The sequence below is a fragment of the Mustela erminea genome, chromosome 14 (genome assembly GCF_009829155.1).
Source record: "Mustela erminea isolate mMusErm1 chromosome 14, mMusErm1.Pri, whole genome shotgun sequence".
Lineage (NCBI taxonomy): Eukaryota > Metazoa > Chordata > Mammalia > Carnivora > Mustelidae > Mustela > Mustela erminea.
Genome location: NC_045627.1, coordinates 72,553,517 through 72,577,468, shown reverse-complemented (window position 1 = coordinate 72,577,468; position 23,952 = coordinate 72,553,517). Strand labels below are relative to the sequence as shown.

At 36.9% G+C, this 23,952-nt stretch overlaps 1 protein-coding gene across 7 annotated transcripts in view; it reads right to left on the bottom strand.

Annotated features, from left to right (window-relative positions):
* Positions 1-23,952, bottom strand: part of ADD3 (adducin 3) — a 125,060-nt gene that overhangs the window by 26,099 nt on the left and 75,009 nt on the right. For 6 of the 7 annotated variants that reach the window (XM_032314080.1, XM_032314078.1, XM_032314076.1 and 3 more), the window contains one exon: positions 5,599-5,821. In XM_032314080.1, the coding sequence (XP_032169971.1) occupies positions 5,599-5,793 (195 nt within the window). In that variant the 5' untranslated portion in view covers positions 5,794-5,821. Of the gene's footprint in view, positions 1-5,598; positions 5,822-23,952 lie in introns of those variants that run through there. The other variant, XM_032314083.1, reaches the window with a different exon arrangement.

Sequence of the window (23,952 nt, the reverse complement as noted above, 5' to 3'; positions counted from 1 at the left end):
CATTGGTGAAGCATCATTTAGTTTCAACAGTTTGCCCTGGACACTTCATTCTGAGATAAGGGGGTTAATGATAATCTAGGGTTTCCATAGACAAATACAGGAGGAGTACAGTGGTCCAAGAAAACCTGTAGATTCTCCTTAGCACATTAACAAGCTCTCTAGCTAAACCTAGTTTAGGTTTTGACAAAAGATGATAGAATTCCTAAAACAAAGTAATACTTGGGAGTCAGGAGGAGACATTCTTTTATTTTCTTAGCTGAAGGCAGTAAGGTACTGTGTCATCCAAATTTACAAACACCAAAGTCTTATGATTGAAAACTCTTCTTGTGTTGGGTTGAATTAACCTGAGCAACAGAATTTGAAGAGGAATAAAGCAGGAATAATATATGGGTGGAGTTTTTTCATTGTTACTGAATGCTTTAAGTCATATGAGCATGAGTTTTAGAGTTTATACTCAGAACCCACCATCATCTAACTAGTAAAAACCAGCAAGTTTTCTAAGACCTCTAAGTTTCAGTTTATTCATCTGTAAACTAGAGATATTAATACTTTTTTGACGTAGTTGTTTTGGGGATTAAATAGGATTTCATATGTAACAGGTGCCTATAAAAGGCATTAACAGGGGGCTTAATAAAAGAAGTATTATACTTTGCTTTTATTAGTTTCTCTATTTCCCTTTCTTAAACTCAACATTTTAAACAGAAGGCTTACAAACCTGTTTCTTACAAACAGAATTAGTAGTATCTTTGATTTTGATTTTTTAAAATTAACATATATTTGTTCCAGGGGTATAGGTCTGTGATTCAACAATCTTACATAATACCCAGTGCTCATTATGACATATACCCTCCCCAATGTCCGTTATCCAGCTACCCAATCCCTGTTACCCGCCCCCCACTCCAGCAACCCTCAGTTTGTTTCTTAAGATTAGGAGTCTCTTACGGTTTATCTCCCTCTCTGGTTTTGTTGGTTTTTTTTTTCTTCTCTTCCCCTCTGATCCTTTGCCTTGTTTCTTAATCCATGTATCAGTGAGATAATAAGATAATTGTCTTTCTCCGACTTATTTCGCTTAGCATAATAAATACCCTCTAGTTCCATCCATATCGTGGCAAATGGCAAGAATTATTTTTGATGGCTGTGTAATATTCCATTGTAGATATATACCACATCTCCTTTATCCCTTCACCTGTTGATGGACATCTGGGCTCTTTCAATATTTTGTCTTTTGTGGACATTGCTGCTATAAACATTGGGGTGCAGATGCCTGTTCGGATCACTACATTTGTATCTTTGGGGTACATACTCAGTGAAATTGCTGGGCCACAGGGTAGCTCTATTTTCAACTTTTTGAGGAACCTCCATGCTGTTTTCCAGAGTGGCTGCACCAGCTTGCATTCCCACCAGCGGTACAGGGTTCCCTTTCCTACGCATCCTCGCCAACATCTGTCATTTCCTGACTTGTTAATCTTAGCTATTCTGACTGGTGTGAAGTAGTATCTCCTGTGGTTTTGATTTGTATTTCCTTGATGCCGAGTGATGTGGAGTTTTTCATGTGTTTGTTGGCCATATGGATGTCTTCTTTGCAGAAATGTCTATTCTTGTCTTCTGCCCATTTCTTGATTGGATTATTTGTTCTTTGGGTATTGAGTTTGATAAGCTCTTTATAGATTTTGAATACTAGCTCTTTATCTGCTTTGTCATTTGCAAATATCTTCTCCCATTCTGTTGGTTGTCTTTTGGTTTTGCTGACTGTTTCCTTTGCTGTGCAAAAGCTTTTGATCTTGATGAAGTCCCAATAGTTCATTTTGCCTTTGTTTCCCTTGCCTCTGGAGACATGTCCAGCAAGAAGCTGCTGCAGCCGAGGTCAAAGAGGATGCTGCCTGTTTTCTCCCCAAGGATTTTGATGGATTCCTGTCTCACATTAAGGTCTTTCATCCACTTTGAGTCTATTTTTGTGTATGGTACAAGGAAATGGTCCAGTTTCATTCTTCTGCATGTGGCTGTCCGATTTTCCCAATCCGATTTGTTGAAGAGACTTTTTTCCATTGGACATTCTTTCCTGCTTTGTCCAAGATTAGTTGACCACAGAACTGAGGGTCTATTTCTAGGCTCTCTATTCTGTTCCTTTGATCTTTGTGTCTGTTTTTGTGCCAGTACCATACTGTCATGATGATTGCAGCTTCGTAATAAAGCTTGAAGTCTGGAATTGTGATGCCACCAGCTTTCGTTTTCTTTTTCAACATCCTTTTGGCTATTTGGGGTCTTTTCTCATCCCATACAAATTTTAGGATTATTTGTTCCAGTTCTGTGAAAAAAGTTGATGGTATTTTGATAGGGATTGCACTGAATGTATAGATTGCTCTAGGTAGCAAAGACATTTTAACGATACTTGTTCTTCCAATCCATGAGTGTGGAATGTTTTTCTATTTCTTTGTGTCTTCCTCAATTTCTTTCAAGAGTATTCTACAGTTTACTGAGTTGATTTTGATCTTTATTGGTTATGGTTTTGTCTAACAGTGAACCCCAATATTCATATTAGACCCAATACGTTTTAAGATAATTTTATTTGCAGAAAACACTGCAAGCTTGGCCATAAAGGGAAAAGTCAGTTCCAAAAGAAAAGAGGTCTTTGAACCTTAAACCTCTATAAGAAGGAAGAAGGCTGAGAAAAAAATAAACACAGGTTACCATTCAAAGAAAAGGAAAGATGATTCAGAGTGTAGAATGAAAAGCCTAGAAGGCAGAGCCATGAGCTAGAGAGTCACCCCCCCCAGAAAGTAGAAGGACTGGGTCTTCATCAAGGGAACCTCCAAACATTTGCCCAGATGAATTTTACAATTGCTATGGACCAGTTATTCCTTTGTACCCCTGGTTCCCCCCCCCTTCTTTTTAACAAGAATATGTATAGCAGTTACCTTTGCTTTCCCCACCACTGGCTGTGTGTGTGGGCAGGTAACTTGTCTCTTTAGTTCTCAGGTGTCTAGATTGGGAGCAATTGTACCAAAGGAGTTGTACCTAAGGAATCACACCTGGGAAGTATCATCTGCAGCTGGACCAGATTTAGATAGTAAGATTCTGGATTCGGGAAAATAGTGTAATGAGAGGACACTTCCACCGGGGTGTTAGGGAGAGTGCATGTATTTTGCATGTGGAAGGAAGGTAAACAAACTGTGGCAGACTGCAGTGCTTTTAAACTAAATCGTGATCAGAGTGGACAATCCTCCTGTCAAAAGGTGGATCTTAATTCCTCTCTCCTTATGTGTGAGCTGAACTTAGTGACTCACTTCTAACTATAAACATGGTGGAAGTGATGGTGTTTAATGTCTGAGATTAAGTCACAAAATGCACTGCAGACTTCTGCGGGTTCTCTCTCCAATACATGCTCTGGAGGAGAAACTCAGACTGCCTCAGGTAAAGGTATGCATGGCCAGGAACTGTGCTCTTTTGCCAATAGCCATGTGAGTGACCCATCTTAAGAGAGGAAACCTCCAAGGCCAGTCAAGCCTTCAGATGACAACAGCCCTGGATGATGTCTTGACTCCAACTTTATGTTAGACCTTGAGCCACTCAGCTAAGCTGCTCGTGAATTCCTGACCCACAGAAATGATGAGATAAAAAATGCCCATCATTTTAAGCTGTTAAGTTTCCTGGGAATTTGTTATTTAGCAATAGATACTAACACAGGTCACCATGGGTTATTTCCTTTGGTGAAACATTTGTTGCATCGAAAGCAATTTTAAAACCATTGTCTCAAAACACAGGAGACAAAATTTATACACTTTCCTAAGTCTTTCACAAATGAGATTTTAAGTTCACTAGCAAAGATCTAGGGAAACAATGATCAATGCACAATTTTTAAAATCTTCTTTGTTCCTATCTGGGCTGAAAATTACCATTCTTGCTATGTGAATATGGAAATGACAATCGGTATGTCTGGCTTTTCTCATAATTTCATTAAGTTCCCTAAGGCAAAAGTGAAATTGATACTTCTAGCCAATTTACAAATGGAAATACATAGGCATAAAAAAATTAGAACATCTACTCAAAATTATGCTGTCTTTATTTAATGGGGAAATTAAAACGAAAGCCCTGGCATAGAAATGCTGCTTAGTACTTTTTCCTTTTGAATTTTATAGTTAGAACTGAATGGTCCTTTTTGGAACATTCTAAAAGAAATCTCAATATTTAATAACATTGAACAAAATCTGAACTTCATCTCATTCTCTCAGTAACTTTATAGTATATGTTACTGTAATCATTTGGTTAATAAGTTCTTAAAAGTGGGGTGTGTTTCTTTAGAAGAAACTGTATCTATTTTGATCCAAATAATTAATGTGCCCTTCAAGTATTTATAAAAACAGAAAGTTTCGGTCTGCATAAAAGAAGGCACTGAATATTTACTTGATCATGATGAATCCTCCGGGTAATCTCCTTTCCAGTGGAAAAGTATTTCTCCATGGGTTTATTTAAAGGATAGGTTTAAAGTTAAGTTATACTTAAATTCCTCAAAGCTTACATTGCTTTTTTAACTTGTACTTGGTTTTAACTAGGTCACCAGTATAGCTGAATTACTCAGAGTGGAATTCCCCTTCGGCTTTGGGCTCAACCTCTATGATTAAATTCACAAGGGCACAACAAAAAATGATTTACCAGGGCCACCTTAGGCAGTTCTATGCCGTGGTGCTTATTTTATTACTGAAGCTGAAAACCTAATATAACCCCAACATGGGCATCATGTGTCTATGTTTGCTGAACTCCACCTTAATGGGTCTATGTTCTTCATCATGCATAAAGTTATCAATTCATTTGCATCTTAAATCAAGCTATTCTCTCATTTTCCATATGCGACTTTTGCAATTCCACTAAGGGTTTATAAGAAAACTAACAAATCACTTAAATATGATTTACAAAGTCTGGATATTACTGTGTAGATAGAATTTTTAGCTTAAGTTTGTAATCCACTTTTAATTTAGTCAGTTTGGTATGTATGCATGTATGTGTGCCTGCATTAGGTGAATATAACATTAGGCTGTCAAATCACAGATCACATCAAGAACCCTAAGTCTTCCTATGTTACTCTGAGTGTACACAAAGAAAGGTACACAAAAAAATACTGCACACAAAGAAGAAAATATGTGCATGGGATGTACCAAACTCATTTCTTGGTTTGCAACAATTCAATCATACCTTTCTTTTCAAGGTACACAAAAAAGGAAGAAAGTATGTGCTTGGGATGTGCCCAACTCATTCTTGGTTCGTAACAATTCAGTCATACCTTTCTTTTTTACACAGATACTCTGAGTTGGGTATCCTAGCTCAGCTGGATCTTTTGTCCTCCTTTAATGAAGTATTACAGTCAGAAATCACACAAAGAAAATTTACACCACCAAGACAATATTAGTTTGTTATTAAAGCTTTCCAAATTAAATATATAAGTTAGGTGTTCATTTTACCTCTGAAAGATTGGGAGCAACCAGTAGTCACTCTTCCTTCACCCCCTCTTTCTAATGTGAGCATACGTTAAGATACCTCCTACCTCACCGTATCAAGGTTTCCAGAAAGAAGAAAAATTATAGTCTTCTAATTATTTCAACTCACAGGACTTTGCAAGATCTGAGTAACTCGTTTCCTCTGCTCCATCATATTGAAGTCTTGTCGTAGATCAGGAGACATGTTTCTCTCCCTAATGTATTCTGGGTCATTTTCATTGATGCGGTCAAAATACCTCTCTTTGTGAGGCATGCTGGGAGGAGGAGGAGTAGTGACCACGCCTTGGCTGGCATCTGAACTCATGCTTCACGTCAGCAACTCCCCTTGTTATCTGCATTAATAAACACAAAGGAGGACATTCATGATAAGTTCATTACTAAATTTGATTTTACAGGGGTCAAGCAGAATTCCACCTCCCCCCTAAAAGCACATCAGTGCCAACTTTCTTTAGAGAGTAGCTTCTCAAAAAATATTAGAACAATTTTTTATTAAGGTAAAAATCTCTTAGATTAAAATGATAAACTGGAGGGATGCCTGGGTGGCTCAGTTGCTTGGACGACTGCCTTCGGCTCAGGTCATGATCCCGGAGTCCCAGGATTGAGTCCCGCATCGGGCTCCCAGCTGCATGGGGAGTCTGCTTCTCCCTCTGACCTTCTCCTCGCTCATGCTCTCTCTCACTGTCTCTCTCTCTCAAATAAATAAATAAAATCTTTAAAAAAAAATGATAAACTGGAAATTGGTATTTTCAGAGGTAATGAAAACTCTTCAACTCAATTATAATAATGTCATCAACTGCTTACTAACTAAAGTAACTCCTTCTAAAGAAGCAATAATCAAAATCTCCAAAAGTAAAATATCACATCTGAAATGGCAGAGTTTCCATAATTAGTTAGTACTGTCACTAGAGCTTCTCTTTCCTCTTACTCATGCTTTTTTATGGTAGACCAAACTTGGGCCATATTAAATGACCACTACATTTTATAGTGAATGCAATTTACTAACATATGAGAGAAACACAGCTTTTAAAGTTTAAGATTTTTCCTGGGGCACCTGGGTGGCTCGTTAAGCATCTGCCTTTGGGTCAGGTCATGATCCCACCGTCCTGGGATCGAGCCCCACACGGGGCTCCCTGCTCAGCGGGAAGCGTGCTTCTCCCTCTCTCACTCCCCTCGCTTGTGTTTCCTCTCTCTGTCATATAAATAAATAAAATCTTTAAAAATAAATAAATAAAACTTTCCCCATTAATTCAACTTCTAAGGGGAAATAGAAGAATTATTAAGGTTGTCAGACTATGCCCAAGTTCAGCAGACAGTGCTTCAAACTCAAATAAGAAGCAAATAGTAAAAAGCTATTCAGAAACCACGTGAACAGCTGATTCACTTAATTACCACGATAATCACACTTTTCTAGATAGATTCAGGAGGAAGGGGGTAAAGACCACTTTCTTCTTAGGGATCTGAATCTCTGATAAAAACCAGAGATATCTGGTCTCATTTTTAAAAACACAGTAACAACCAGTGAGATTACTGTATTTGTCTCTAATAAGAGTCTTTGATAGAATTCATCTCTACAGCTACTTTGGTACAATTTAGACCAAAAAAACTATAAGATAATAAAAATTATTGCATTAGATGACGTGATACCATATAAAGAACACCCTAAAGACCCCACCAAAAAGTATCAGAACTGATAAATGAATTCAGTAAGGTCACAGGATACAAAATCAGTGTACAGAAATCTGTTGCATTTCTATACACTAATAATAAAAAAGCAGAAAATTATGAAAACAATCCCATTTACAACTGCACCAAAAACAATATGCCTAGGCATAAACTTAACAAAAGAGGGGAAAGACCTCTGAAAACTATAAAACACTGATGAAAGAAACTGACGACAACACAAAGACGTGGAAAGACATTCCATGCTCATGGACTGGAAGAATACTGTTAAAAGGCCCATTCTACCTAGATTTAATGCAAACTCTATCAAAATACCAACAACACTTCTCACAGAACTAGAACAATCTTAAAATTTATTTGGAACCAAAAGTAATGTTGAAAAAGAATAACAAAACTGGAGGTATCACAATTTCAGACTTCAAGTTATACTACAAAACTGCATTAGTAGAAACAGTATGGCAATAGCACAAAAACACACTGAGATGAAGAGAAGAGAAAGCAATTACACGGTCAATTAATCTTTAACAAAGAAGACTATGCTAGCCACTGAACTTTACATACATTAGTTTATCTACTTCTCTTAACCCCCTGAGGTGGGTGTTATCATTTACAAATGAGGAAATAAAACCACTGAGAAGTAACTTGTCTCCGGCCAAAGAGCCAGCAAGTGGTGGACCCAGGATTTAAATCTAGTCTGTAGCTCTCTAAAGCCAGTGCTCTTCATCACAACCTAGACCCAGAGGGAAGCTAGTACTTTCTTTTCAAATGCCAATTCCAGCTACTCAGTAGCACTGATTATTTGGAGATTATTTCGAGACTGGTAAAACCTTTCCAAACAAACAAGCAAACAAACAAAAAGTACCAGAATTGCCATGGTTTGGAAGGGAGTTATGCATTTTCACTATACTGCTTCCCAAGGAGGGTTATATTTTAAGGGAATAAAGTGGTAGATTCTTTATTTTAAGGGAATAAAGTTTTTCTTAATCCTGAACAACTAAACTAAGCATACATATTTCTGCTTCTAGAGGATATAAAAACAATTCAGTTCCAGGGTTCCTTCTCTTTAAAATTAACTGACCCTCTTTTTAAAATTCAAGTATAATTAACACACAATGTTATATTAGTTTCAGGTACACAATATGATTCAACAATTCTATACATTTCTTAGTGCTCATCAAGATGAGTGTACTCTTAATCCCTTTTATCTATTTCAACCTCCCTCCCCTCCTCTCTGGCTACCACTAGTTTGTTCTCTATATTTCGGGGGGGGGGGTGGGTTGTCCCTTTGCTTCTTAAATTCCACACATGAGTGAAAATGTACGGTATTCGTCTTTTCCTGACTGACTTATTTAACTCTGCTTCATACCCTTTAGGTCCATCCATACTGCTGGAAACGAAAAGATTTCATTTTTTATAACTGAGTAATATTCCATTTTGTGTGTGTGTGTGTGTGTGTGTGTGTGTACACATATGTGTACATGCACATACACATACATCTTCTTTATCCATTCATCTATTGATGGACAGTTGGATTGTTTTCATATTTTGTCTATTGTAAATAATGCTGCAATAAACATAGGGGTACATACAGCTTGTTATTTTTTGTTATTTGTTTTGTAGTTTGAGTAAATACCTAATAGTGGAATTACTGCATCATATGTTTCTAGTCTTAATTTTTTTGAGGAACCTCCATACTGTTTTCCACAGTGGCTGTACCCGCCAGTTTGCATTCCCACCAACAGTGCATGAGGGTTCCTTTTTCTCCACATCCCTGCGAACACTTGTTATTTCTTGTGTATTTGATTTTAGTCATTCTGACAGGTATAAAGTGACATCTCATTGTGGTTTCAATCGACAAATCCTTTTTTTTTTTCTTTAAAGATTTTATTTATTTATTTGACAGACAGAGATCACAGTAGACAGAAAGGCAGGCAGAGAAAGAGAGAGGGAAGCAGGCTCCCTGCTGAGCAGAGAGCCCAATGCGGGACTCGATCCCAGGACCCTGAGATCATGACCTGAGCCGAAGGCAGCGGCTTAATCCACTGAGCCACCCAGGCGCCCGACAAATCCTATTTTTAATGCTACATATATAGTGATGATTTCTAGTACTTCAAAGCACTATGTGTATATTGCTATATATTGTGATAAAGAAAATGTATGTGTATGTGCATGTACACATGTGTACACACACACACACACACACACACACACACACACACCATGGAATATTACTCAGTCATAAAAAATGAAATCTTTTCGTTTCCAGCAGTATGGATGGACCTAAAGGGTATGAAGCAGAGTTAAATAAGTCAGTCAGGAAAAGACGACTATCATACATTTTCACTCGTGTGTGGAATTTAAGAAGCAGACAAACCCCCCGGATTCTTAAATATAGAGAATACTGCAAACCACTATGAATTCCATTGGGGGAAAAATACTTATCTTCTGAGGGGATTCTTTGAACTGACAATAATGCAAGAAAACAGATTCTTTACAAAGTTATAAAACTTACTGTCAACACTATGGGTTTCCCTCTGGCCATGCAGATTAGAAACAAGGTTATCAGACATAAGCAAAAATTCTAGTTTAAAAAATCTTATTCAAATATTTATGAACTAACCATCCAACATCTATGTTAAAAGAAATTTGGGTTCAAGGCACAAACAGATGAAATACTCTAGAAGGATAACTTTCAAACTCTTTAAAAATGGCAATCCAGGGATGCCTGGGTAGCTGAATCAGTTAAGCATCTGCCTTCAGCTCAGATCCTGATCCCACGGTCCTGGGATCGAGTACAGCATCAGGCTCCTTGCTCGGTGGGGAGCCTGCTTCTCCCTCTGCCTGCCCTCCCTGCCTGTGCTCTCTGTTCTCTCTCTCTGTCTCTGACAATAAATAAAATCTTAAAAAAAAAAGGCAATCCACAGTAAGAAATACATTTTGAAAGTATAATGACATACAAATACATGAGATATGTAACTGAAATAAGTTCATGGTACTTTCCCTTACTATGTAGTACATTCTGATACTTTCTATTTTCATCGTTTTCATTAAAACAAAAATACTGGTCAAACAGATTCTTGGTCTACTAATGGGCTGTGACCCACAATTTGAAAAACACTATTCTAGAAACTCTAAGCTATGGTCACATGGACAACAGAAAGGAAAAAAGAGGTGTGTCTGCATATGAGATGGGGAGGAGGGAATGAATATATGCTAGAGATGGAAGGGAACTGAAAATGCTTCCTTGAAATTAAAAAAAAATATTTATGGCAGGCTATAGCAATCATAACAATCTTAGAATCCTAATGATTTGGGGGATAATTACATTTTCTTCCATTTGGGCAGTTAGTGTCATCTGTATTATTCAATGTCCATTTGTTTTTCATTTTTTCTTGAGTCTTACCTATTTCTAGTTCAATATTCCAGATCTTTCTGGTTATGTTTGTAGTCCCCACAGGCAGGGGACTCTATAAGTGGTAGGTGAATTGAATTATTTTTCTATATCACAACTACTCCCAAATCAATCTGGTTTACATTAGTTCTAGGCTGGGAATGGTAACAACAATCTTAAGAAAAGTTATTAAAGAAAGTCTTTCCAAACTTAATTCTTGGCAGTTTTAAGAGCTTCTTCTAGAACATAAGCAAAAAGATGGTTGTACTTTCAAGTCCCAGGCCTATTGTTCCATATTTAAAGGAAAAATCAAAGATATGCCAAGACTTCAAAGCAGCCTATCTGCTTAAAATAACAGCAGCAACAACAACAAATACTGGTTTATTAAGTTAGTTTTTCTTAATGAAATTTACTGTAAAACTGTGAAGGTATTTGAAGCTTTAGAAAATTGGATCCTGCACAAACTGTAACAAGTCACAACTTTAGATTGACCAGGGAAGTTTTATTCATTTTTAAATTCTAAAAGCACAGGGACACCTGCGTGGCTCGGTTGGTTAAGCATCTGTCTTGGGCTCAGGTCAAGATCCCAGGGTCTTGGGAGCAAGTCCCGCATTGGGGGAGGGGAGCGGTTCTTGCTCAGCAGGGAGCCTGCTTCTCCCTCTGCCTGCTGCTCTCCCTGCTTGTATTCTTTCTCTGACAAATAAATAAATAAATAAACAAACAAAATCTTTAAAAGGGGGGGGCTTTAAATTCTAAAAAGCATGAACTACTTTCAATTGCTAGCCAAGATTTTATGTACAACTGACATGGAAATCAACAGGCTTGGAAAACTATAACTAGGCATAGAGAAAAGTGAAGAAAAAAAGAAAAAAACCCCAAACAACAGGCACTGAGTAGTACCAAGTAATACATATAATACTTTCTAAGTGCCCCAAAGGAAGAAGATTTAATTATCCCGCAAGTACTAGGTTCTTATTGTTATAATGGCAAATGATTCTATTCAGAGTTCTCTTGGAATATTTCAGACTAATTCAAGGATCACACTCTACACATCAGCGGAAACTACACTCAAAGGTGTTGAGTGATTTTTCTAAAGCTACCATGTTCAAGTATCAGATATTGCTATGATATTATAATAATGACATGTATTTGTACCATCATGTCATTCACTGATTGCCCCATGGTCAAAATTTACTCTTCCAATGAAATATATGGAAAAAACTCAGGCCTATCACATATATTTTATGCAGGAATTTTATTCACTATATAAATATCAAACTATATGAGCACTATATAAATATCAAATTTTATGCAGGAATTTTATGAGGAATAAGCTAAAAAGAAGGGCTACACATTTTAGCACATGTAAACAGACTTGATTGTGTGACTGTCCTTCTAGGACGCACAGAAAAGTAGATAAACAAATTGGGTTTTTCAGTGGTAATCTGCTTCACCTAAATACACAAGGAACACATTTTATTTAAGTAACTAGACTTTTAAAGATTAAGAAGTATCAATAAACATATTACCACTAAGTCAATGAAGTGCCTTTCATTGCACAAACTGTAAAGTAGTGAGATTAAAAAGTCTTGTATGGCTATCAAATTGGTACAGATGTAGAAACTTAACTCTCTCTGGCCTAATGCCAGAATCTTTTCAGAATGAACATATCTTCAAAATAAAACTATAAATTCTAAACTTTTATATAAAAGTAAGGAAATAATGAATCTACAGTAGATTAGTAAAAGACACTATCAATCTGAGCCTTGTCTTAAAATCGAAACTTAAAGGGAAAAAACAACAAACAATAACAACATAAACTGGTAACGGTAACAGCACCTCATCATGTTGCTAAATGTCCTTGTGCTTAATGGAATTTGATAGCTGGTTCAGTAGTCATTAAAAAACACAAAAAAAACAAAACAGACAAAAGAAAATCATTTGGAGAGCATATTTATGAGAATGTTTTGGCTTCAAACTTTGTTTTATAAAGAAAAATAGGGGCACCTGGGTGGCTCAGTTAAACGTGTGCCTTCAGCTCAGGTCATGATCCAGAATCCTGGGATCAAGCCCTGCACTGGGATCCTTACCACATAGGGTGACTGCTTCTTCCTCTTCCTCTGCCTGCTGCTCCCCTGGCCTATCCTCTATCTCTCTGTCAAATACATAAATAAAATCTTAAAAAAAAAAGAAAGAAAAGAAAAATACTATGTTGCTAATTAAGATAAATTTTAGCAAACATGAAAAATAAATCCTGTGCTTATAGAACTGGAATATAGCAGTTATATTTTAAATAATGTATATTATTATTATATCTAAGAGCAGAGCAATAAGTATAGAAATTTTGAACAGGTGCTTTAGGTCAAAATTCAGCAGGGTGAGCCAAAGACTAAAAGTATTCATTGAATTGCTGGAAAAAGCATAGATGACTCAAACCTCTTTTTCACTAAAGTACCAATGCTTGAAGAAGATGATTTCATTGATCAACATAACCTGTTGCAAGGAACAGGGGCTGGACTCCCATATTTGAAGAGGAGAGACTGGGGAGAAGGAGGGCAGTTACTTGCTTGACACTGGCAGGAGTATAACATTTACTGGTAAGTTGAAAAGAAACCTTTCATTACAAATAGATCAAATTTACAAAATATAACGGCCACGCAAGAGGCAGAGTTACAAACTCGAAAATACATATAAAAAGTTTAGGTGAAGTGTATTTTATTGAAGTCCAAACTCAATCATTATCTAGATTTAGCTCAAATTGTTCCCAACATGAATCATCTGGAGAAACAAATATGAAACTGATTTTTAAATAAATATATAGCCTTATAAAATGTTAAGTAAAACAATCAACCACAGAGAGGCAATCCCCACGTATCTTACAGAATCCAAAAACAGATGGCTGTGGTATCTTTACCCTCTTTTCTACAAAATTTGATGAATGTTCTGTATATATTCCCTCAGTCATCATTTGTCTTCAACATGGAGCTTTTGGAAATGATTGAGGAAAAAAACAAAAGGAGGATTTTTTTTTTCCTCTTCTAAGAGAAAGCTGACAGAGACTAATGGATTGATTACTTGAATGTGCCTCTCAGACATTTAGTTTCTGTTATTGAGTTCCCTGGTATCAGTGAAATTTTTAAAACTGATATCCAGGAAACTCTCCAAAACTTGACAGCTCATGATAAATGAGAGCTTTTAAAAAAGTGCAATCAGTGGAGATTGTGATTTTTAAAAAAGATTCATTGCTCTCAATTTCTGGAGATAGCCTTAAATCTTTTGCTCTCTACTACATGGTAGTCCTTCTGGGCAAAAAGTTTTTGTTTTTGTTTTTAAGAAACACCAGGGCGCCTGGGTGGCTCAGTTGGTTAAGTGACTGCCTTCGGCTCGGGTTGTGATCCTGGAGTCCTGGGATGGAGGCCGCATCGGGAGCAGGGAGTCCGCTTCTCCCGCTGACCTCTCTCCTCTCATGCTCTTGCTCTCTCTCTCTCTCTCTCTCAAATAAATAAATAAAATCATTTTTAAAAAAATTAAAAAAACACCAACTCACACACTTAATGAACTAAAGTCTGTCTATATGCACAGCACTGAGCTTGAAAAATGTAAAGCCCTTGCTTTTGACATTTTCTTGAGAACCATGTTTGAGGTCAAATTCACTCTTACCCAATACTGTACATCTATCTAGAAACCTCAGGAAAACTTTCCAAAATGAGTATCAGAATAAAAGTAATATGAAAACCTTAACTCCCCCAAATTCCAATCTTACATCTACTTATTTCTCAAGGATTCTGTGTTCCTCAGTCTGAAGAAATGCAAACAATCCTACAAAGTTCATTACTAAAAATGAGTTGAGTTTGTAAAATTAAACAATCAACCAAAAGTCTAGTTTAGAAAATGGATTTGTTACTGTGGACGATACTTCCAATGGTTCATTCCTAATGGGGTCACTGTGACCAGTAAGAAACAGGAGGGGGCCTCATAGGGCACACACAACATATAAAAGGTAAAGCTCTTCATTGTAAAAATTGAAGGAAAAAATATATATAAATAGTTAAAGAACACAGGGTATGAGTTAGTCCCAAGAGTTCATTCTGAGCTACTATTTCAGGTATTCCAGCTAAAGAATTTTGGCTTTTATGGTTATAACATATAAAATACAGCTGTAAAAGCCAATCCAAAAGCTGTAGGTAACTCAATACATTGTCACTGCAAGGAAGTCTGATTTGAAGGAGTTCCCACCTTCAGATTTTGGCTAGTAAGGAGGATTTCAAGATCATCACAATCCCATCTGTTTTCTTTCTATGGAAAGTCTAACAGTGAACCATGAAAATGAAATTTATTAAGCATAGGTAACAGTACTTGAAAAATACTTGGTCAGAACCTGCCGTTCTAGAAATGTGATCATTGTTTTAAGTGGCAGTCCATGAAAAGAGATGTTCACCAACCTCAGAAATCTGCTTCTGTAAAAAACAAAACAAAAAAACCTATTTTTGTGAAACTAGCTTTTTCAAACGAATCATTCTTAAGATCTAGAGTTCAATTTTACAATACTGTATTGGGTTGGAGTGTCCCCCGCCCCCACCACCAGCACCAAAAAATTCATGTAATTACTTCAGAATGTGACCTTGTTGGAAAATAGGGCCTTAATTTGTAATCAAGTTAAGATGAAGTCATACTGGATTAGGGCAGGTCCTAAACCCAATGACTACTGTCTTATAAAACTGAGAGAGATGTGGACACAGACACACACGGGGAAAAAACTATGTGATGATGGAAGCTGAGATAAAAACTGATGCTGCCACAAGCCAAGGAACTCCAAAATGAGTATCAGAAGGACTGATGCCACCAGAAGCTAGGAGAGACATAAAGCAGGTTTCCCTCAGATCCCCCACAAGAAACCAACCTTGCTGACACCCTGATTTTGGGGCTTCTGGCCTCAAAAACTATAAAAGAATAAATTTCTGTTGTTTCCAGCCACTTGTTTTGTGGCACTTTTTTTAAGTAGTTCTAGGAAACACATACACATGCTGTTCCAATGGAATTTCCATCCTGCTAATACTGACTTTTTATGAGGCATTTTACCATCACAACAATGTAGATAACTATGTGGACAGACAGCACACCTTTGCAGAATCATAGTTGGCTCTTTAGAAATAACAGACATCACTGACATAAGTAAGGGCAATGCAAGGTAAATATATTCCACAGTGGCACAACTTCTGCAAGCTACAATTTCAGACTGAGAAACAATGTTTCCAAGAAAATCTGAAGCCAAGAAGATATAAATGTTCTTGTCCTATCAAAAGCTGAACAGAAATTTCTTTGTAAAACTCCACGAAGATTCACAATGAATGCTACCCACAAAAGTGCAGTGGGCACTACTACTTCTATTGTAACTACAACAATGTTAAAGCAATTATCAAACTATAACATATTACAGTCTGATGGAATATTTTTCCATTTAACTAAGGATGGATTTAAAAGCCACTTGCTCAGGTTAGCAGGTTCTTGCCTGGCATACATACATGCAGAGTTCTGCTCATCTCCCCATCTTCCCACACTAGCGACCACTGAACCCACACCTGCAGCTTCAATGTCATGGCACAGGGCCCTGGATCCCTAGGATTATGAAAAACCCTAAGACAGCAGTTAAGCAGCTTAACATCAAGGTAGTCTTGCTGCTACTTCTACTCTGTTGTATGACTTTTACTAGAGCAATACTTTTATCTAATTCTTTTTTTTTTTTTAAGATTTATTTATTTATTTGACAGACAGAGATCACAAGTAGGCAGAGAGGCAGGCAGAGAGAGAGGGAGGGGGAAGCAGGCTCCCTGCTAGCAGAGAGCCAGATGCGGGGCTCGGATCAGAACCCTGAGAACCTTGAGATCACGACCTGAGCCAAAGGCAGAGGCTTTAACCCACTGAGCCACCCAGGCGCCCCCTTTTATCTAATTCTTAATGATCAAGTTCTGTTGGTCTCTCAGCCCTTTCACCCACTATAAAGCAGCCTAAATCCCTTTCTTGTTTCTCTGTCACGTAACTCCAAATACTTTCAAAACTGAAAGTCTGTACCTGAACGTGATACATCAGGTCTGAGTCTTAGACCCTTCTATCAGTTTCTATAGTTCCCTGAGGTCACCTGACAGCTCGCGCCTTGGCTTTATGGGGGATTTCTGATGCCATGCAGAGTTACCTTGTATTGATTCTCCATCTAGCCTTCTCCCAATTACCAAAATATCCAGTCCCAATGCTCTGCCCATGTGTCAGGGTTTGACACTAAACTGCTGAACCTCCCTCTTAATGACAGTCCACACGCCTGGATTCTTCCCTGTTGCCGGTTGTTAGGATTATCAAGATTTGCCTAGACTTCAAATTCTTGTCAGGCATGTTTCAGTCACTGTAACTCCATTCCTTATACCATCTTTAGTAATTAAGCTTGTGTGCATCTTCATTAAAGAAATTATGAATTTCCTTAAGGAATTTTTTTAAATGCATTTTTGATGAAAATATTTTTATGTGAATAGAGGGTTAATGGCAAGTAGTCAACATTTCCTGACCTTCTAATGTTGTCTAATATGGTCTTAAGAATATAGCATGTCTTGGGGCGCCTGGGTGGCTCAGTGGGTTAAAGCCTCTGCCCTCGGCTCCGGTCATGATCCCAGCGACCTGGGATCAAGCCCCGCATCGGGCTCTCTGTTCCGCAGGGAACCTGCTTCCCTTCCTCTCTCTCCCTGCCTCTCTGCCTACTTGTGATCTCTGTCTGTCAAATAAATAAATAAATCTTTAAAAAAATAATATAGCATGTTTTAACACTTTTAATCCCCATAATAACTCTGGAAACGTAGATGTTATCACCATACTCATTTTACAGACAGAAACAGCACAGAGAAGTTGCTTATCCAAGGTCACACAACAGCCTGTGTTAGTTGAGATATAAATTCAAGGAGACTGGCTCCAGAACCTCTGTTCTTAACCACTGTGCTATACTGTATCTCTACCTTCCACCATCTCATTCTTTTCCCTAATCCCCAATGATGTTTTTAAATTTTGAATCATTTCAAATTTATGCCTGTTAAGATCCTTTGGTAAATGTTTCCAACTCTTCCCCTACCGCAGTCCCCAAATCTAAATGAACCACCTAAGTGAACACCATCTAAGTCCCTACCTCTAATGTGAAACTCTTTGGCAAAATAAGTATTTTCAAAAGAGATTAGATTTTTCTTATGATGACGTTTACTTGAACATGAAAACATGTCATACAGGGTCTGACACTCAGGGATTATTAAGTCAATAATAAATGAGCAAAATTTCCTGGTCATTCACCAAATTAAATCTTCCACCAAGTGTAATATAAACTATAATTGTAAGCTTTAGGAAGAGGTGGTAGCACTGGGTAAGGTGAGTTCTTTGGAATCTAATTTCTAGATTATTATATGCCCCATTACTTCATCTAGAACTCTTGGTCATTTATTGTCATTTAAAGAGGTTTATGCTCTGACCAAGTATAAAGTAAGATTTTGCCTTGAAAAGTACACTTAGTATGAATAAGAACCTAGAAACTGTATGCATACTTTTGATTTTTTATGACAATTTATTCATATATGAGAAAAGAGAATGAGATTCTTTTCTGACATGGAGACAAAAGAGGAGACTGGAGAGGATAGAGACAATTTAAGTCTGTAAACCACAGGTGGAACCTGAAGTCTTAATAAAATGAAAATCTGAAAGAAGACCTAAAAAGTCTAATGTCAAAATCAGGGAAAAAGAAAAAGCATTAAACTAACTCATCATTTAATTTACAGAGAAGTTGAACAAAGACATCAGAAGTGCAGAATTTTTAAAGGAAGAAGAATACCTTTGTAAGGATAACAGAGAGACAAAACATTTAAAAACCCAAATATCAACTGTCCCAAGAAATATATACTGCCCTTCCCTAATATTACTTAAGTAGAACCAAAATAAGAATGGCATCTTTAGAACTTACGTCCTATTATGCTCTACACCTTTAAGATACTACATCTTAGCCTACCACCTCAATTCTCCATATGAAGAAACAGGTCCCAAAAGGAATGTGATTTCTCAATGTGTCCCTCAATTTATTTGGAGACTTCACATTATCTAGAGTAGCATATGATACATAGAAAGTAGATAGTATCTGCCAATGTAAGAAAATATTTTAAATAGAAACATTAAAAAAAATTCCTTAAAAAAATTCCTTTGAACATTTTGGCAATAAACTAATTTCAGAAGCTACTATGCATTAAATGTTAACTTTTACAAAAGAGAAGTCACCTAATGTCTCAAGCTCCAATTTCTTCATTTTAAGTAGTTTGTAGGTATGCATTCAGAGTTAACAACACACAAAACAGATTTTTTTTGTGTATTTTCATAAGAATTTAGAACCATTTAGCCACTTTTTAAAAATAACGAGAATGTTGCACTTTCAAGCTTCAACAGTAATTCACTAGAGAGAATATATTTTATGACTCAGCTTTTTGTACCTACTCACACATGCCTGAAGGGTTCACTTAAATTGCTTGCTATACTTTAAATTCAGGCTTGGAGTAGGATTCTTTTTTTTTTTCTTTTTTTTTTTTTTTTTTGTGTGTGAGACTCACAAAGACTAGACTCACAGCTTAGTTCTATCGTGCCTATTTAGCTGGACTTAAAGCCTACATCAAGTACTTTATTGTCAAATAAAAAGCAATCTTCATGGAGCTTAGTAACTTAAGTAGCTCTCCCCAGAGTGTGTTAACTATTTTGTTTCTACATTTGATCTCTATTGTCAAGGAAGAGTTCCACAGAGTTGCAAAGTGCCAGAAAGTGTTATTTTAAACATCTAGCAGGTCTTATACTTGGACACTATAACCCTTGGGGTTCTCAGTTACAACTGAGAAGCACAAAGATACCTACCATATAATTTTCCCAAAACACCATTTTCTTAGTCCTTCCCTCAAGGGGGCGGGGGGCGTGGAAAGCAAGCAAGCACCTTGAAGTCCTACCTTTAAAAAAACACTTAGGAATCAGCCTGGGGGTTTCTAAAATTCCCATTCTGGAAATAGGATGGTAAAAACTTCTGAGTGTATCCCTCATAGACTTAGAGGAAAATGATGACTCTCCCAAACAAAAGCCATCTCCCTGACTGATACTTTGCTCACCTTATTTCTCACGTACTTTAACTGTTTTCCTTCTCCTCTCCATCCCTCCAAATCTTAATCCATACTTTGAGGTCTTATTCAAAAGCCAACTCCTTCCATGATGGCTTCCCCAATCTCCTCCACCACCCTTTCCCTCCACCAGTATTGGCCAGTATTGAAGAAAAGCACTTTTTCATAGTCTGTGTTGCCCTTTAAATTATTTAAGTAGGTCTGTCTGCCCCAGTAATTGGGTCAACATCTTTTTCCTTTCTTTACTGTCCACTTACAATTATGCAATAATGGTTTATTAAACTAAGTGAGGTAAGTAGGGCTGTTGTATCATAATATCCCATTCTCTACTTGTCTTAGAATAAACTAGGGCAGAGAATTTAGAGCAACCCTTGAAAACTGGGCTAATCATGGTTTGTTCAGAATGGCCAGGTACCGAAGATGGTTGAGATAATGAATTTCACCTGCATATAAAATAAACATCTTAAGCTGACTGAAAAGTAATCACAAAAAAGAGTGAAGGTATAAAAAGAGCAATTCAAAAAAATCTATACATACTCCTGGGTTTTGAGACTAGGTACAAGTTGTGGTACAAAAAAGTCATTTTAAAATAATTAAAAAAAAAAAAACACCCTACTGATCCTATCAACCAGCAAACACTAATTCAGCTGTTAGGTAAAGTCTATAAAGAAAGAGAGAACACAGATCTAGGTCCTGCCTTTAAGGACTTTCCAGTTTTATCATAGAAGAACTAAAACATGACTACCTGGAAAGGTAACGAACATGAAAGATAAACATAAATATCTAAGAGTTGTTGAGAATGGCTGTTAAACAGAATTTTGGGTTAAGACAGTAAAGGAAGATTAAAACAAAGCATAAGATCTGAAGTGCTTTATGTATAAAATGAGGTGACAGTCTGACCATATGACTTCTAGGTTTACCTTCTAGTTCTGAAGTTTTATTATATTACTATCACATAATTGTAGTGGTGACTTGATATTAACTGCCCATCCCCTGAAGGAGTTTCCTTCTTCCTAATCATTATGAAAGGAACAGCTTTGAAAAAGTAGACAGGCCTCAAATAAGAAGTATTATAAAATTATTTTACATACAAATATCCAAAATTGAATGTGATGTATGTCATAAGAGCATATGATATTTCCTAGAAGACCCTGAGTTTGAGGCTCCTATTTTTTTTTTTAAATATTAAATTCCTGGTGTAGCTTCCAAACTCAAAACAGACCTTTAAGTGGCCATTTTTCATACCTGAAAGATGTATTTGAAACCACCTTTAATTAATTTAGTTAATTAAATCATCAGATTTACTTCCTGTGCAGTAAATCTGCAAAAAGTTCATCACTGCTGTTAACACATTTTTTTCTTCCTTGTTCTTTTTAACTGTTATGACTTTTATGCCCAGCAGTTACTGATGGTCAATGTATTCTGAAGCCTGGCCAAAGGTTTTTTTTTTAGGGTAACACTCAAAACAAAGCAAATATTGGCTTAGTTATGACACTTGTTGTTCTAATACATTAATAGCCTATTGTTCACTGTGGTTGTCTCAACAAGATAATACATTGAAAAACAACGTTTCCTGCTAGGAAGTGAATTCCCACTGTGTGTCACAGGACCCCCGCCAAAAGCTGGGCTCCAAAGAAGACATAGCAGTCCCTTCTAGGATTGCATAATGGAGTAATGATTCGACTTTTTCTTCTCTGTCTCTTTTACACACACACACACACACACACACACACACACACACACACTCACACACTCTTAAAATGGATTTATGCCTCAGCTCAAACCATAATCTATTGGACTGATTTTGCTATCCTAGGATTGTTTTTCTAAAATGACTGCAAATGTTTTAGACAAAGCTGTTCAACATCCTGTAGACAGCAGTATCCTGTATATTTCTAACTACAGAGAATTTCCTTAGTCATAAATGTCACAATGGATGAGGTAACTTGACAAAGAAGATATCAGGATGTGTCCTCAAGACATATTGTGACCATTTTCAAAGGTTAGTGTCATACAAGCAAAAGATTAAGTCATAATACATGAGGTACGATAATTTTAACAAGTTTTTATATGTCAGATACATGTGAATAGGCAAAAATTAAGGCTCAATTAATCCAACCACAATTTAGAATCTCATTCGTGAAAAACTGATGTCACGAGCGGATCCACACAGAAGAGTGTGTCCCCACAGTAACTGACACTGTCCTAACAAGAAAATAAAACCTTTTTAAATAGTTAAAATATACCTTGCTTTTATCTATTTTCACAGACTCAAAATTTGAAGAACTTTCTCTGCCCTAATCCTCTTACCAGTGAATATTAGAAAATTTTATCAATAGAAGAAATAGGAGTAGTTGTCATTTTAACAGATTCCAGTGAGACTGTCTCTATCATTTAGGTACTTCCACTGTTTAATGCACTGCTTGGTTCCTAGATGGTCCTCAATACATTCTGCTAAACGGAACCATCTCTCAAATGACTGATATGAAATTTAACACAGAATAACGGTAGTAATCATGCAGCATTGCTGAGATTAATAAATAACATCTCAGGTTTTAGAGAAGCATACTTATTCAAGGTGTATCAAGTTTTCTGCCATGAACATAGGCTAAACCAGGATATGAACACACACAGACTCCTACCTCCAAGGTGAGAAAATATATTTTTATTTATTTATTTTTTAAAGATTTTATTTATTTGACAGAGAGAGAGATCCCAAGTAGACAGAGAAGCAGGCGGTGTGGGGTGGGGGTGGGGGAGCAGGCCCCCTGCTGAGCAGAGAGCCCAATGATGCAATGCGGGGCTAGATCCCAGGACCTTAAGATCATGACCTGAGATAGAAGGCAGATGCTTACCCCACTGAGCCACCCAGGCACCCCTCTTTTTACCTTCCTTGTTGTTATTATACAAATCAAACAATGAAGTTCTTTACCATTCTGCTTTCAGGACAGCTGTCATTTGACAGAACTGCAAGACTAAAATTGTGAAACAGGCAATCCTAAACATCTCATGTGTGATGCAGCAAAAATTCCTGCTTCTATTACTTTATAACTTTGCTGTGTAACTTGGTAACTTTGCTGGCAGGATATAGTGTACAGTTCACCTCTAAGCTGCTTCCTCAGCACCTAATCAGACAACTTTAGCTATGTCAAGCAATATCAATTTTAGCATTCAATGAAACAAGGAGATGGATTAGAGGACTAGAATGTGAAAACAATTTAAACAAGGGAGATGATGCCAAGTTGCAAAGCCCGGAGGATTAGCCTTGAATGGCTGGATTCATTGAAAATTATAAGGATCCATTTTAAAAACAAACATCACCTCACTCAGAATCTTCTCCTCAAGAATTCCAGCTTGGTAAAAGGATCTGCTTTTCTCTGGAATGGTTTTATACTTTTGAAATGGACTTTCTAGAAAAGTAAAGTTTATATAAAATATAATATTCAACTTTTCTTTTTTACCGTCTTATACTTTAAAAAAGTTTAGCCCAAATGGTAGGTCAAATAAATTACACATCACACAATATACACAAAAGATGCTTTCAATTTAAATAACAGAAACTGCGTTATACACCTTAAATCAAACCAGGCACCCCTCTTTTTACCTTCCTTGTTGTTATTATACAAATCAAACTATGAAGTTCTTTACCATTCTGCTTTCAGGACAGCTGTCATTGACAGCTTCAACAAAAAAATACACAGATACTACGTATCTACTATGTATCTACGTAGATACTTCAACAAAAAAATACATAGATACTACAGTTGGAAAGGGCATTAAAACTCATCTATTTTAACCTCTCATTTTATAGGTGGCAAAACAGAAGATCAAGGAGGTTAACTGACCTGCCCACAACCTTACACTCAAGTTATCAGACTTTGAACCCAATGTTATTTCATTAACCTGCTGAAAAATGACTCCCAGGGCAGTTCTTACTCACTCATGAATGGCTGGGTCAGTAGGCCTACCCTTGGCGTTCTACCCACAGGAGGAGAAAATGATGAGTCTGCACAGCACTATTACTCCTTTTAGCACCTGTGTACTGCCCCCAAAATGGAGATAGGAGAGAAGACCAATTAAGTATATCTGATGGGGAGAAAGGAACAATTTGGAAATAATCCAGATATCAAAGGATGAATGAATACATTATAGTACATCCATCCATACACTGAAGTAATATACAGCTATTAAGAAGAATGGGGTAGCCTCTCTGCCTACTTGTGATCTC